Consider the following 17603-nt stretch of genomic DNA (forward strand, 5'->3'; position numbering starts at 1 on the left):
TGTTACTAATTTCATGTGAAAAGAATAACATGGTTAATCTATCATCTACATTTACTATATTTTGTTAATCACTTACACTTAATATGAGGAAGAAGTACATTGATATATGGATTAAAAAAAGAAAAATGATTTAGCACACTAAAACACTTTTTTTTCTCTGCAATTACCAAACATTGTGGACAAGATTAACTTTCTTTAGGGAAGAATCCAATTGATTTTAGAGTCAAAAAGTGTAAGGTCAAGGTCATTGAAAAATGATCTTTACATGAAAACAGTACATATAGATAACATCTCAGCATAATGTTATAGTTGATTGGTTTCACTTATCTTCATAAAGCAGTATTTAAAAAGGGAAATTGTGCTTGCTAATATTTTTCTGACAATTAAATAATCATTTCATTCATTTTAAATTCATGTATAGTTACTAATGATTCATTTAGAAAAAGGTTTGTACTAAAAAGCAACAGTTTCATGATTATTAATGTCATGTCTACCTAACAGACCTCAAAATTGGTAATAAACTGTTTTATAGAAAATTGCTTCTTGTCAGTTTTACCTCTGAAGAAAAAATATTGTGCAAGACATTAATATACATCTATGATTTAATGTTCCTTTGTACACTCGTTTCTTTGAAAACCTCATACCTACAACATACCATTTATTAACATTTTGCCTGTTCTATACATCTTGAAGTTCACATTGTTAAAAATATTGAAATCTGATCATAAGCAACTAATATGTGAATATGACAGTAATCTGGTTAAGATTAAAACTTTTATGATTTTGGTTTACCATTATCTTTCTTTTTAGATCATTGTAAAAAAAAAATTAACATATTTACTTTTTCACCTTTATCATTTTTAATATTTTTGATGGCTTTATTTTCCCAAAATGTATTGATGTTCATGCTGTTAATTCCGTCCGTTATTATTAATTCGTTGTTTATGTCATAGGTAGTAAATGGAAATATGTACAAATTTATATACATGTATATGTATATATATTTTGGACATGTACATTTGAATATCCATGTATTGAAAACAACTGAGTAGTAAGTCCTATTTCAATAACTCGGGTTAGAAGATTACTTCTGAACATTTTTTATTCCAAGACTTCTAAAATTGAGACATACATACATACCTGTTTACAGGCATAACATGAGAATTAGAAAGGCATATGTACATGTTTATATATATATATATATATATATATATATATATATATATATATATATATGTATATATATATATATATCACTGAAAGGCATATGTACATGTATATATATATATATATATATATATATATATATATATATATATATATATATATATATATATATATATATCACTGTTTAAGGGCACAAAGATGAGTATTGTATGGGCTCATATACATGTTTATCGACAAGGATATGTGCACCTGTTAACAGGTATATTTATTTCCACAATCAAATGCATAACTCTGGACTATTGATTGCCCCAAATTAGTTGAGATACAATATTTGTTTCTGCGATACCTCTCTTATAAGACAAATTGCATAATTTCCCCTGTCATATTATGATCAAATTGCAGTGTTCTGTTCGCTTTACTTTTTTTTGGCAATTATTTTTCACCATTTGACTTTCTACGCCTCTGAACATATACTGCCACGTGTTCACATTTTCTAAGTTGATTAACTTAATAGAAAATGGCAACAAAACTCATAACAAAATGTGCTGTTTTATCAATTCAGTATGCTTTGATATATGTAGATTTCTTCGTGGAAAAGGAATGACTTAAAGAAAATTTGTATTTTGAGCTACGAATAAGCAAATCTTCTCAGACAAGAGCTTATATGGTTTATGGGGCCTGGTGTATATAATTAGTTCGGTTTTTTGGATGCAAAAGGTTAGATGCCAGAGGTCAAATGCCGATAAAGAGAAATATGTTTATCAAAATCCAAAAGTATGTTTAACAAACTCAACTTCTAGATGGCATCAGCAGAATGAGGTCCATACGATGGACATATTTTTGTGGGGATAGCACTTGCCCATCATCAAATTCGCACAAATCAGTTATGGTACAATGTGCCTTTATACCATCGAACAGGAATATATATATATATATATATATATATATATATATATATATATATATATATATATATATATATATATATATTACTTACTCGCAACAAACGTCACTGTAATCGCTATATTTAGTGCCACAGCAACCACCAGAGCAGTATCGTGTGTTGGGATTTTGAGCCAATAGGTCATAGCCATACGGACACACTTCGCCAGTTGCCATAGGCAGAACTAAACAAATAAAACATGGACAGTATATATATATATATATATATATATATATATATATATGCACAAATCCGACCTTTAGGCGACAGCGTCTAAATTGCAACCTATCGACGACACCGTTAAATACTGAATATGTGTGGGTCATGATTGTGCCTATATAGTGAATACGGTATAAAATAAAATGGAATATGAAAATATGCGAAAAAGTGGTAAAATAAAATAAATGGCAAACATACATTTTTTGTCGCCAATTTACTGTCTCCGAAAGGTACAAATATGTACGCTCATGCAAAATACCAACCTTTGGGCGACCGGAGTTACATTACCTCCTCAGCGAAGCTCACAAAGTAATGATGGAGTAATGACTAAATAATCCAACATCTTAGACATTATAAATTTGAAAATATTTGAAAAAACATTATAGAGAAAAACTAGATAAAAGGGAGTCTGTGTAAAAAATAGATATATTTATATGTGTATGCGTTGAGACAAATGCATGGGATATACAGAAACAATAACATAAACAAATCAATAGAACCACCAACAAAAATGAGATATATCAAAACTATAGTTCTTAAATTTATAGTCAGATCCAAAAAATATGGACTGAGGAAACATATTTGTTTGGCTAACTGGAGATGTAGAATGTAGAAGATATTTGAAAACATTATTAGTATATCACTTTTTGTAAAACAAAGTGTATACGCAAAATAGTCATTCGATACTGAACTGAAAAAAGAGAGAAAGAAATTAATTGCAAAAATAAAAACTCAGCATCGTACTTTTCAGATAAAAAGTTGATAACAATGGATAAAAATAGCAAATAGCTATACAAAGAAATAATAAATTGCATTACAGATGTCTCGATCAGATGTGGTAGAACATATTTTTCGACTTGAAGAAGAAGAAAAAAAAAACAACACCACGGCATGTAGAAACCCTTGTATATCTTTTACATAAAAAGCATTTGTCTTTCTATATGTTCCAGCTGCCAAACAAGAGATCACGAGTTTGGAACTCGAAGCGGCATTCGCAATATATTTTGTTTATTACTTTTTATATTTATCTTCAAACTTCTTTTAAACTCTCTCCTCCAGTTTATTTATTTATTTTATTTTTTAATTCCCGTCTTAGGACGGGAAATCAAACTAGTCATGCAAAAACACCCACATTTTTTATTTCTGTGAAATCCAGGCTGCCAACAAGAGGTCGCGAGTTCGAAACGAGTGGCGGCATCACAATTCTTTTAAAACTTAATTTATTTTTGCATGTTTAAACTTTATTTTAAAGTCGCTGATCCCAAACTATTTTACTTCATTTTTCTTCCCGTCCAAGGACGGGCAATTGACCTAGTACATTCAAAAGCGAGTGGTCCTGTTTGCCGAAGTACGGAAGGGGATATGATGGTAGGGGTTGTTGCATTTACAGAAAGGGCAGTCAGACATTCCTCTTGTACTAGAAGAGACGAACCTTAAGATAGGAACTGCACGGCTTCCCCGCCAAGAATGGGAGAAAAGAACCATTCTGAATAACAAGTTAACAAATAGCAAAGGAAAATCATGGGCTCAGGTACCCGAGTGATCTAAGATGCTCGCCTTTAAAATCACAAAATATTCTCATCTTGCTTGCTTCGGGTGACTCGAATTTTGGGCTCCAATTTAAGAAAACAAATCCATCTTTAAGTCCACCAACGCATCGAATCAGATAGACAATAATAATAACAACAACAACACAAACAAAGAAACAAAGTGCTTTAACATGCGCTAATGATAGGGGTTCCTTTCCTAATTGACTCTTGCATTATGTATCAGAGAAACTTTTGTTACGTCAAAATAGCATACCTCTCAGTCGTGATCTCCGATTTGTAATTTTGAAGAAGTATAGAAATGTTATGAATGGTTATCATCAGAGTTTCGACATAAGTGGAGGTAACCTCATTGTGTGTGGATTTCTAAAAATCAACCATTCTGAAGTTACGAATGATGTTGATTGACACACTTGGCCAACGTATTTATCATGTTATACACTACACCAGTGTTAAATCTATGACCAAAATATCATGGGGAGGTCGGGGTGGAGGGGGGTTGGATTATATGGTCTATGCAAACTTTGCTATAAAACAATCCAGTGGGTAAACTGGATGGACGTCCGTCAAAAGAGATTCAATCCACTCAAACTCGGATAGAAGGTGATCGGGCTGGAAGGTTGTTTTTTTTTTTTTGGGGGGGGGGTGGGCACTTGATTATAAAAATCGATTATACCTAAACTCAATCCCTACTCGTACCTAATTACATTTCACTACACCCCAACCAAATGTAGAGCAAACAAAAATGGCCATTTCACCAGTATCAAATATATCTGGGTAAAACGTAACGAAAGTATATAGTGTTTGTCTTGATGTCTATGCACTTCTGTACAGAAATAATACAAATTGGATATGGTCACTAGGGAAGATATTTTGAAATTATATTGTCTCTATCATCCGAAGAAAATAGTCGTATCGACATGTTTCTTTCTAACACGGCTGACATTAACAAAACGTATGCATAGACTATTTCTTCGCTCATTAATCATTATTTCCTCCATTAAGAGATTTTGCATAAGGCATTGATTTAGGTACATGACAAAAACATTTTCATAGCTACATAAAAGAATAGTTTCATGTATACAAAATATACACAGCACCTCCACGCACAGAAAAATAACCCAGACACAAGACGTTTCCCTTTATACATGTAGCTATAGGAGTGTACTTTTCAAAGATACGCAGGGGCCTGGAGTGGTCTAAAGAGCTAGTCATTATGGATCACTGCAATACCACCTATGTCTGCGTGTGTTCGAGTCTCGGGATCGGCCAATGTGGATATGTGAGAAAGCTTGCCATTAGCAACTCGTGGGTCAGTGATTCTTTCCAGGATTCTTCCGGGTTCTTCTTCCACCATTAATACTGGCCGCCATGTATAGCCTCTCTTGTGCTGAAAAATGGCGTTTAACCCTACAACAACAACAACAACAACAACAAACATATCACGATGGTTTCCTTCATTTCGGCAATCTCTATGATGCAATTCGACTATCTGCGAGTGACCCTGGATGTATTTCCCAAAGGATCCAAAATCTGAATCAATTCACTTCTTATAAATGAACATTCAAATGAAATTATTAGTATCATTTAAGATTGAATATATTGTATATGTATAACAACAACATGTTGTTGTTCTTGTTATTGCTACTCAGGTCAAAATTAAGAGTTATATTTTCAAAGTTATCTGGATTGTTAGAACTCATTGCTCTTAAAATAAGTAACAGAAAGAAGCAAAACCAGCAAAAGAACAACGCGCTGAATGAAATACTACCTTCTCATTGGCCAACTGAAAATCAGTTATAAATAAATACAGGACATCGTTTTATTTTAACCAATGAGACGACAGACGGGATCTCACATATTAAGCGGGCGCGATCACGGCCAAGTCGAGCAGTCGCGTGGGAAAATGATTTGACATTCCTTAATGGTATGATATTAAGTCAAACGTTAGATAGGGATACACAGTCGACTTCCTGAGCTAAATATCGGTACCAAAATATTAAGCTACGCGTAGCTTGAAATATCAGAGTGTATTCTTAAATAGGTCGCGCGAGCAAGGAGACAAATGTTCTCCGTTGTAGTTATTATATAGTACATGTATGACAGGTCAATTGTAAGCAACGATTCGAGCCCCTGTGGGGAAAATGAAATGTCCGGCTGAAACGATATTTTTGTCATCTTTATGCGCATGAAGTGCTTTATATATACCGTGTCCAACCAATAAGCTGTTAGCACGTAAGTCAAGGCTTTACAAATACAACATTTACATCAAAAGTATATTGTTATTGTCACTTTCTTTCGCAAAATCTTTACATTTCAGTATTAATTATGGGCCCTTAAAACTAATATACTCTTTGCTATGGTCATTCATTTCTAGACTGGTCCATGGTTGTGCGTATAATTAGTACCGCGAATCCAATATACATGTATACCGGCTAATCGACATAATGTCAATTGTTAGAAATTGAATTTAAGTTTTGATAGTGACTGTAAAGTATAGATTCAGCTGGGATCTAATTAGGTTTTACATGAACAAGAAAACATCTTAGCAGTATATAAAAGCAGCTTAATAACTTTACTTTTAATTTTATGTAAACAATAATTTCGTGTCTGTTGTAGTGAAAAGTAATAGGTTCGCAGATTTGGGTGTGTGTGTGTGTGTGTGTGCGTGATTTGGATTTGTAACTTAGCTTTAACTATTATTCATTCATATCGCTACGATGTGTGGTGGTTTACAGTGATGTCTAGCACTGAGGAATCATAAGGCATTCATGTCACATGATGTCCCACCCAGTCTCATTATCCTGACACTAGGCCGACCAGTCCTAACACTAACATCGTAATGCTGAGCCTATAGCGAGGCAGCCGTTTGTACCATTTTTATGTCTCTGATATGACTCGGCCGGGGTTCGAACCCGCGACCTCCTGCATCCGAGGCGATCGTTCTAACCACTAGGCCACCGGAGAGGTCGCAAAGTAGAATGTACAAAATTCAGTCGTATAAGCTCGTTCTTCGTGTATCATGATACGTTCGGTACTACATCATAATGTCGGGTTTGCTTCATTACAAAAAGTACTGGAGGCCCCGAGTGTCCGAGTGGTCTAAAGCGCTCTCCATTACGGATCACTGCCACCTCACCTCTGTCTGCGTCGGTTCGAGTCTCGGTTTCAGCCAATGTGGTATGTGAGAAAGCTTGCCAGTAGCTTCCCGTGGGTCGGTGATTCTTTCCGGGTTCTTCCTCCACCATTAATACTGGCCGCCATGTATAGCCTATCGTGTGATGAAAAATGGTGTTTAACCCCTCAACAACAAAAAGATCTTACTTTTTTATATATAAAAAAACGTGTCCCCACTAGCTTTCTTAATTATGTTTTCTGAGGATTCGGCAGTTGTGGTTAATATGGGGGGGGGAAGCTGAATTTGTAACAATCAGTTGGTGCGCATGATATCATATATGTATATTGCCTTGATTTATTCTCTGGTTATTTTACGCTTCATTAAATTATGGAAGGGTATATCTGCTTTGCTTTTGGCCCTTTGTAGAAAACACTAAACTATTTTTCAATCCACGTATTTATAATGGTTTCCAGGTCAGCTTATTCAATATCGAGGTCATACTTCCTGGCATATAGTCATAATTGGATGAAACAAACCTGGCTGCTCGTTTTCCGTATTCTTTTCAATTTCATCTTCTAAACCCTGGTAGTTTGGGTCCCGTACTGTATAAGCGTATTCTAAAATAGGTCTTACTAAACCTTTGTTAGCGAGTTCTTCCGCATTTTTATGCGCAACATGACAAGATACAATACGTCTTTATTGGCTTAAAGTTCGAGTTATATTTCAAGGTTCCATTTCAGATCACATGTACTTGTTAGCTTTAAATACTATGTTTGATTAGGGTTTCCTAACATAGCATCTTCTAGTAAATCCGACATATTGGTTTTATGTCATTTCTTTCTTGTCAATAAGCATATGTTGCATTGTTAAGTTGGAATCGCATGCCACATTTTCGAACCCATCATCCTAGCTTTTTTAATGTCATTTGGAATATCTTTGAATCAGGCTCGGTTTTTATTAAACAGTAACAGATACAGTCATCTCCGAATAGTCGACGTTCTTAGTCAATTTCAATTAGGATGTCGCTACTGTTGCTATGAGAAGAGTGCTGGTCAAAGTAGTGTTCCTTGCGGTACTCTAGAACCTACGTTGTACTATAGTATTATGTACATCTACTTTGTACTGTTTGTTAGTTTTTGTTTTTCATGTTTCATTATATGATATTGTAAAGTAACTTTGCATATAGCAAATAACCTTGTCCAAAATCAAGTTTATTTTCTATTTTTTAAATGTTAGATTAAGTAGTTAGATATGTACCATGGAATATATTGCGACAAAAAGTCGTATTAAGACTCTTGAAGGTTCATATCAGAGAACTGAGCAATCAAATTCATTCCTATTTTGGATTATAATGTCATATGTTAAATGAGTTTGCAGACGAATTATATGTTTTATGTAGTTATTATTTAAGAAGAAAAACAGTTGTTCTGATTATTCAGTGGAATAGAAAGGGTACATTATTTATTATTGCTAAAGAATAAAGACAGCTATTGAGAAAGTTTATTTCTTTGAGGTCAAGATCATTGGCATGTATTGGAAAAATACATTTGCTGAGTCAAATGAACCCCGGTCAGATTATATGGAGAATTATAAGCCATTTATGTCAAAAGTTTTTATATCACTTTTTGGTGATTGGTTCAATCCTATCCCAATAAAGATATTAAGGGAAGCAGGAGTTTCTCGCATTATTTTATTATCAGGTACTCTGCATTTGTCTGAGAAGTCTTCTTCTGATGAAAGTGTTCTTGTTTAGGGAGTAGAGTGCGTTTTTCTTCGAATTCCACTCCATTACGTTAATTTTTCTTCACACCTAGTTTCAGGACCAACGACTATCAGCGCTGTGAGTTCCTTGCCCGTTGAGGATGTTTATTTATTGATAGGTTTATTGAAAACGAAATCCCTTACTTATACCCTGCTTGTGCAGTTACTAAAGCTATGCAGTAAAACGTTCTTGTGAAAGATTTGTTTCAGAAAATTTTTCCTTGGCCTGACATATGTGTTGGTTAGACTTTTGATGAGGGCACCTTTGCTCCTGTTACTGATCAATAAAAACGTATTGATCATTGCGATCATATGTTAACTACTCATTATCTTATTTCTAATCAGGATGGCAAATGACATTCACTTGTCGTCGAAAAGGAAAAAGATCCTGATATCTCCTATTTGTTTCAGCGGGTTATTGGTGAAGCAGATTCTGCAGATGTAACAACTTGATAAATTTGGAAAATGGGTCGTTATGATAAAATCGAAACCACCTGAGGCACCTGCTGGTGAAGAGTGGTCATAGAGCTATCAAGCTGTTGCTCTTATGTCATATAGACAGGAACTTCATAGTTTAGCTCATGAAAGTATTCTGGCTGGTCATTTACGAGTCAACGAAACCTGTCAGAAGTTCTTGCATCATTTTTACATCTTCTTACATCATGTTCCAAATATTGTAGATCTTGTTTAATTTGTCAATGGTTGGTTTCAGTTCTTTTGAATTAGTTTATTGACATATATTATCCATGGACTTGTTAAAAGAAAATGATTTTTTTATACAGAGGAATCTGATACAAATCTTTTTAAATTATATATATGATTGTGAAGTAGCTTGATACAATCGTCTGTCTACTCACCCAAAATTACAATTAAGGCAGGTCAAAAGTACAAAAGAAAGACTTTTTCAACCTGGTGTTAAAGTTATGTCTCTCTTGCCAATACTTCAAAATCCTATTGATGTTAGATATTAACTGTCCATACAAAGTTAAAAAGAAACTGATTTTGGAAATGTTTGGATTATTCAGTGGAAATAGAAAGTGCTAATTGGACTATAATTTGATTTTGAATTAGAGTGAATTATTCAAACGACTTCTGGATGACACCATTTTGACAGATCAGGATTGTTGGCAAACAAACGTATTCTTGGATCTGAAAATTATTCTGAACATTTCATTCTTTTGGACCTTAATATGAATATTTTGGATTCAGTTCACAATAATATGTTACTCTTACATTTTTTTAAAACACCGATAATTAAATTCTTTGTTAAGTTTTACAAATTTCGTCAGTTTTTCTTCTTTCTATGACTTAGTTTATGACTATAGACTTGTAACAGTTACTGATACTGGTGACAACCCTCTATCCAACATGACTTTGTCCTCATATCTTATGAAATCACACGTATGCATGTGAACTGTGGATTATAATCCATGAAAGTTACCAACAGTCCATGCAAGAGGATAGGCATGTAAAGTAAAATATTGTGAATTATATTGGAAACCAACAAAATGTCGTTCTTACCACGTCTTCGTGATTGTGACATAAATACAATGAACTGCGCTTCCTTTTTGGTAGTTTTAAATTTTTTATTTTAAAATGAGATTACTCGACTTGTACTCTCTGTAAATCCACAAACACCTGGTTTCGTACTTGTGCACCGAGTTGCAAGTGGTTTTCCATTCCCACCAACATTAACTCAAACTCGGCCATGCTAATTCTTTGATCCTCAATAGCCATCGAGTTATTAATTGTAATGAAACTGCTTTGCGCTGCCATGAAAAATTTAGAACAGACAAGTATTCCAGAATGCAGCCATAACAAAATAATTTTACCAGCGCCATCTGTGACAGTGGTTCCGACAATTCCACTGGGTGTAGCTATAATAGTCAATGTGGTTGCGATTCATACCATACTCAGACCAAAGGCTGTTGCTGTGTCAATTCCACAAATAGCATGTTACACATCTTAAGTTTAACAGTTCAATCTTCAAAATTCACAACCTTATCTGGGTCAATATCAGCACCAATGTGGCTGGTAAACTAAGCCAAATCTCAGCCAAATCTGCCTTGGTGGAAAGTCTGCTCAGATTTTCATCAATACAACATAAATATTAACATACGTTTTGAATAATGTTTAGCAAATTTAAACGTAATTTCAATACACGTTTGCTGGGATGGTGAATGCCCAAGTGCATGCAATTCTTTAACAACAACATGGCCATATATTGCCCCATCTGACAATGATGGCTGCCAATCTGGGCTATCACCATGGGTTAAATAATTAACAATGTTTGGCGGTGGTACAAGCCAATACAAGTCAAAACATAAAATATGTTTGGGTCTTAGTATGTATGTTACCCAATGCATTCTAGGTCCCATTGTCAAATCTAGGCTAACAATGACATTTTGTATTATTTGTGGAATCCTCGACGCATGTTACCCCGCATAAAACACCTAAACAATGTTTGATTTTACCACTGCAAACAACACTGAAATTTCTGCGACTAATGGAAATATCCCACTGAACATTTACATTTACTAGTACTGGTATATAAAGGAATATCTTTCTCTAATTACAAATTCCATCAATAGTTTTATTTTAGTTCGTTTACTCTATCAGGATCATACACTGTAATTGGTTCAACCCTGGATGTTACTTCATCAACATATGTGTTTCCTCAACAGTGTTAACGTTACATGGTATTTTTATTGACATGTATCTTATCGAAACTTTGTCGGAGTACACAATAATACTCACGAACAGATCCATAAGGTCGGCAAAGCTGGTTATGTGATTTCACTCGGATGCCGCATTTAAGACACATATACCAGCATCTATTGCGAGCAAATGTAATTTACAGTATACATAATGGCACGTTCTGCTTAATAGTTAACATTTTCCAAGGCCAACACCTCTAGAGCCATTACATATCAATGCCACTGAACTTTATATATTTATAACTTGTATTCTAACAGAAATAATCATCTGTGTTTTCATAAAAATCATAATTTATGTTTCTAATTGTTGTGAGTATTTTGAAGAAAATATGTATATGCTGGCAAGCTTTCTCACATACCCACGTTGGCCTAGCCTGTGACTTGAACACAAGCAAATGTAACATGGCAGTGATCAGTAAAGGTGACCCCTTTAGACCAGTTAGTCACCCACAGGGCCCCTAATTTTTTTGTTGTTGGAATGATGGTGAACGTATTATCAGGTGTATGTGCTCCTCAGCATATACATATGGTCTTCAAAATACTCGCAGTGGACAATATGTGATGGTATGGCTATTTGCTGTAAAATACACAGATGTGAAGGTAATTTGCAAACCTGTGGCAGTGCATTTTACAAACATTTTTACACTTGTCTGCATCAACCAAGGATAAATGTCAAATATAATTGTATGTCTTAACATAATTTTCTTTAATGCAGTATCTGAGTGCTGATTAACATGATCACAATGTATTATATCAAAACATAAATGACCACCGCTTGTACAATTACATCTGATGTTCTTAAAGCACTGCTTGTATATTGACACTATAGCATTTTTCTTTGCATGTGAATGTCTTTCCACAAAACTTATTACTTGCATCATTTGCTTAGATTCTTCATCATCGAAAAAGTCTCATATTATTCATGTAAAGGTGTTGTTCGTAATTCAAGATATTAATGTTAAAGGCATCTTTCTCTAATTATTTCATTCTTGATGCTCATCACTCTTTGGCTACTATATTCACTTAATGTTTTCAGTGTCACCACTATCATCATCATTGCAGTATTTAATCATTTTTGGGTACTCTATATGTTAATTACTTTAGTTCTTTCCTGTATATTATCAATGGACTTTCCATGATTTTTTTTCTCCTTCCAAGTCATGTTTACCGGTACATCATTGCTACTCCAAGACAATTTCTAAGTTTAATAAATTATCAATATGTTCAGCCTATGTCTTTAACAAGTGTCTGACTAATCTTTATGATACATTTATGTGAAACAGCAATTTAATCTTTACCTGTAGCATTGTGCATAATTCACTGTTCTGGTAAAATGAAACCACAATTTGATATGTCGGTACATTCTTTCAAAATACTATAATATCAATCTGTGACTTTTTTGTCATTTATTTAAAGTGCGGTAATTGTCTAATATAAAAATAACCTCTGCTGAAGTTTGTATAAAATAAGTTCAAACTACCTCTGCCAAAGAAAATAAAATCATTTTAGTAGTGATCAATTTTCCTATTTCTGCAGTTACATAAGAATTTGTAGTATAGCCACAATCAATAATATATGCCTGAGGGAAAACGTCAGCTTTGTGTGTAATGCAGAAGAGTCCCTTTTTTACTACACATGCATTAATGCATATCAGGGACATGCTGTAAATTGCTTATACAAGTAAATTCATGAAAGTCTTTTTGTCCATCTTCTTATGAATAAGACCTTGTCAGACCCTTTGTCTGTGTACCTGGGCTCAACTGATCTACTTATTTTGTTTGGTTCATGAGTCAATGACTGGTGATAAGACTAATGAAACCATCAATTTACATGGGAAAAGCACAGATGTAGAGGAAAACAACCTTCCGATTGGATTGATGAGAAAGAAAACATAACCAAGACTGAAAGAAAGAAATGTGAAAGAGCATGTCACTTTGTTTTCAATAAATAAAACAGCCTTTTCTTTTTTCAAAATCACCATATTTAGTAATAAAAATAAGCTTCTCTAAATCAAAACCATAAAACAAACATGCAATGTCTTAAATCTGAACATGTTTACAAGGTTGACAAGTCTGGTTGAAATGAATGTGTCAAGATCAATATAGCAGATGCCGAGGGACACAAAATGATGCACGATTGATGAAAGACAATACCAAAGCACAAAAAAGGCGTTAATAGCAAAAGCTAACTTGGCTTTACAGCCAAGTTAAGTAAAGCAAGAGCTCCTTTAAACAATGATACTCCACTGGCCAAAATGAATTTCCAGGAATCAACGACTGTTTTCTTTCTGTTAACTGATGGTGTGGAAACTATCTCTGATATTCTGGAGGAAAAAGCAATTTTCAAATTGGCCACCATGAGAACCATAATGGGTGCAAGATTGGGGTCATTTTATATGTGAAGTTTTCTGGTGAAAACCCTATGTTGATATGACTATTCATTTAGAAAGAGTAGATACAATGTTTTTCAAAATAGTCATTGTAGCAATCGCACTGTCTGTGCAAATTGGAATCATTAAAGACCAAAGTTAAGTCATAGGACTTGAACTTAGGTAACAAGACAAGGTAAAACCAAACAAGCATTCAAATCTTCTAAACTATAAATTGACTTAAATAAAATATAAAATCAAACAATGTGAGATAATTAAAAATAACATTACATTTTATGATCGCTGCCATAGTGGCCATTGTGGATGTCACCTCCACAATGTTTTCATTTATGACCATTAAAAGCTTTTTGGTGAAAACCAAATGTCTATAGAACTATCCATTCAGAAGAATGCAAAAACAAATTAAGATGGTTACATTAGTACCCATGCTGATCGGAAGATTGGAACCATTGTCATTTTCTTTCATATAGGCTTGACAATAAATCATGTGGTGCAAAACCTCATGTCAATATGATTTTCCATTCATGAGATGAGAGTGACAATATTTCTATGATAGCTGCCATTACAGTCACATCTGATGTCAGATCAGCACCACAAACAAAATAAACAAGTTGTTTGGATGCTTTGACCAACTCTTGCTAAATGTGACCTACTTTTGCCAGTGATAAATGAAAATGTGTATACAGGTGATGTTTAGTGTCTTAATTTTTTTTAAAAATACAGATAAATATGCATTAATGTTCAATAATATGTTGCTTTGACCAACTCTTGCTAATAATTGGTTCAGTTTCATATTTCAACAGGCAACAGTATTTAAGATTTCAGAAAGTCAGCTTAATGTAAACCAAGAACATAATAAACCAAACCTGAAATGTAGGTCACGGTTCTAGATTTTTTTTTTCAAATGGGTAAAACAAACTCTTAAAATAAATATTCAAATATCATGACTGTATAGCAAACATTGTAAGGAAATATTAACTAAAGGCATAGCGATATGTGTAGTCATGGGAGGATGAGACCAGGTCTTTGTGACTAACTTTGTCAGTTGAGTACTGTACAACAAGTCTTAGTAAAATTGTTTCTGTGTGTCCCCACTGTCGAACACGAGGTTGCGAGTTTCATCTAAAAAATATTACTTTTTGATATTTGTATCTTCAAACTTTCTTTTAAGCATCTCTATTTGTTAATTTATTTATAAACTTTTTCTTAAACTACCATAACAGGACACCTAATTAACCAAGGTTTGAAATTAAATATGGCCAGTCATACTGACCAATAGATGCCAGAAAATGCCCATATTGTTTCCTCAAACAATGCGGTTTAAAGACAGTACAACTTTCCAAACATTAAGAATAGGAGCAATGCAGATATATTAATACTAAATTCCATCTCCACCTTAAGCATGATCTACATTTCAGCAATAATAAAAAATTCAGTGTTCAGTTGCTAGGTTATTATTTCTATAAAACGTTTTAAATGAACACAACACTATATTAAAAAACAGTTAAAATGTTTAAAGTATCGTATATAAAGCCTCATTTCATGAAAGGCTAATAAAATGGTTACCAAGTGCAATGAATCTACTCAACTGTTTTCAAATATTTTGTATGAAGAAATGAAAACATAATGTTCCTGGTCACATTATAAAACAGCGATGTTTTACCCTGCACACAAGAATTATGACATGGTTGAACATACTTCAATGAGGGATCATAGCCATCTGTCTTTCCAAAACGTGGAGCCACAGAATAACATTTTCCCGATATTTGGTTCTCCTTGGACTTTATCATTCCTCAAAACAATCTATTATTGATCAGTCTAGATATATTATTTTAATTGCACTGTAACTCATTATAAGACAATACAAGATCAAAACAACTTTGAGAACAGTTTCGTATTTATGCCTTAATAAAAAGTTTTAAAACATGTTTGGTGAACAAATGTCAAATACATGGTCACGGAGAGGTAAATAAGACTTGGTAAAAATTTACAATAAATTCGCCTTTTGACAGAGCCAAGCAACAATATCACTGATGCCTAGTTTGCTTAACCTAGCGATTAACTCATTTTTTTACATAGATAACTTAGCACATCATTTAAACTCTTCTCTCACTGCCGATAATGTCTATGATCTATATGACTGAGACATTGTGCAAAGCAAAATGTAGATGCTATAGGAAGTATACTGCATATCATTTTGGAACTCGTTCCATTCTGCCATGAATCAGTTTAAAAAGAAGACATTTGGCTATCATCCCTCATTATCTGATACATATTTTAGGCTGAATCCATCTGGATTGAGATGATTTTCAACCCAAACCTTTCCCCACATCCCTTGGTATATCTTGTTACAGTAAAACAAAACACAAATTCTCATACTGAAAATATTCAGACTTTGCAGTTAGATTCTAACAAGATGCACATACCGTGTCTCACTATTAAATGTAGTAACAAACATGCCCCAATTTCATACGTATCAGAGTATCATTTAGCTCAACCAGTTTAACAGCCAATTCTCCCCCCCCCCCCCGGCTGGACTACTTGGGGTGTAGGGCCAGAATCGGCTAGCTGATTATTTCCCCCACCCCCAACCAAATAGTTTATTTTTGTTAATGGGTTCTTTCGTAATATACTTAATGCCTACAAGTGAAATACCTTACATAGAATTAGTCACTTAACAAATCGGGGTGGGGGGGGGCGGGGGCGGCAGAATCAGCTAACAGATTTTTCCCCCACTACAACTAATTGGTTATTTTTTCATTAATGGTCTCTTTCAGAATCTGCTTAAGGGTCCACATGTAAAATATGATACATGTAATAAGTTCATGTAACAAACTCATAGAGGATTTATTTCAAATGAGTCATTACATTAAATTTAATACAGATTACAATCAAATTTAATACAAATTACACTTTCAGACTAATAACCTTTCGAAAATCACCTACATGGAATAAAATACAGCTTTCAATTATTGTTCATGCTTCTTCTTAGTGACATAATAATATATTAAAATAGTCATTTGCAAGGTTTTGTTAATAAATTCCAGACTGATTGAAAGTTTTGTGAACTATTTTCCCTGATAACATTTAATATTAAGTAGAATTTTCTTTTACTTCATCAGCACTTTTCTTGGGGAGAACTTCATCTTCAGACCATTTGAAAAAAAATTATCTGTGGCTGCAACAATATATTTGTTCCTGCTGTATGTTATTGGAAGAGGACAGCTAATATTGATTTCAACTAAACTCAACACTTTGATGGCACTGGTTACGAATTCAGAGTATGTACTGCTTGTATCAGCCTAGAGTCACTCTATTGTATTTTTTGCAGTCACTGACATATGTTGTTTCATCCCCATTCCGTAATACCCTTCCTGGCATTTCTCATATGTTTTGTCATGTCCACCACGTGTATTTACTTGTTTAAATAAAAATATAACAATTATATTTCAAAAGTACAAGAAAAGAATGTTTACAATTTATAATTATGTACTTTGTGTACCAAAGAGAGAAAGAGGAGAGTAAGAGCAAGAGCTAGAGAGAAAGAAGAGAGAAAGGAATTGAGATAGAAAAAGAAAGGAAGAGAGAGACAGAGGGAGATAGAATGACAGGAAGAGGAGTATATGAGAGTTCTAGAGGCAGATGGTGGAAGGAGAGAGAGAGAGCGAAACAGCGAGAGAGGAAAACAGAAAGAAAGAGATAGGAGACGAAAGAGAGTGAGAGGTATAGACATAGAAGAAAA

The 17603-nt window shown here is 34.0% G+C and overlaps 1 protein-coding gene across 3 annotated transcripts in view; it reads right to left on the reverse strand.

Moving 5' to 3' along the window:
- Positions 1–17603, reverse strand: part of LOC149788829 (uncharacterized) — a 120095-nt gene that overhangs the window by 32184 nt on the left and 70308 nt on the right. For all 3 annotated transcript variants that reach the window (XM_089974952.1, XM_089974954.1, XM_089974951.1), the window contains exon 2: positions 2165–2294. In XM_089974952.1, the coding sequence (XP_089831078.1) occupies positions 2165–2294 (130 nt within the window). The remainder of the gene's footprint in view (positions 1–2164; positions 2295–17603) is intronic.

The sequence above is a fragment of the Sinohyriopsis cumingii genome, chromosome 11 (assembly GCF_028554795.1).
Source record: "Sinohyriopsis cumingii isolate HCF-2022 chromosome 11, ASM2855479v2, whole genome shotgun sequence".
Lineage (NCBI taxonomy): Eukaryota > Metazoa > Mollusca > Bivalvia > Unionida > Unionidae > Sinohyriopsis > Sinohyriopsis cumingii.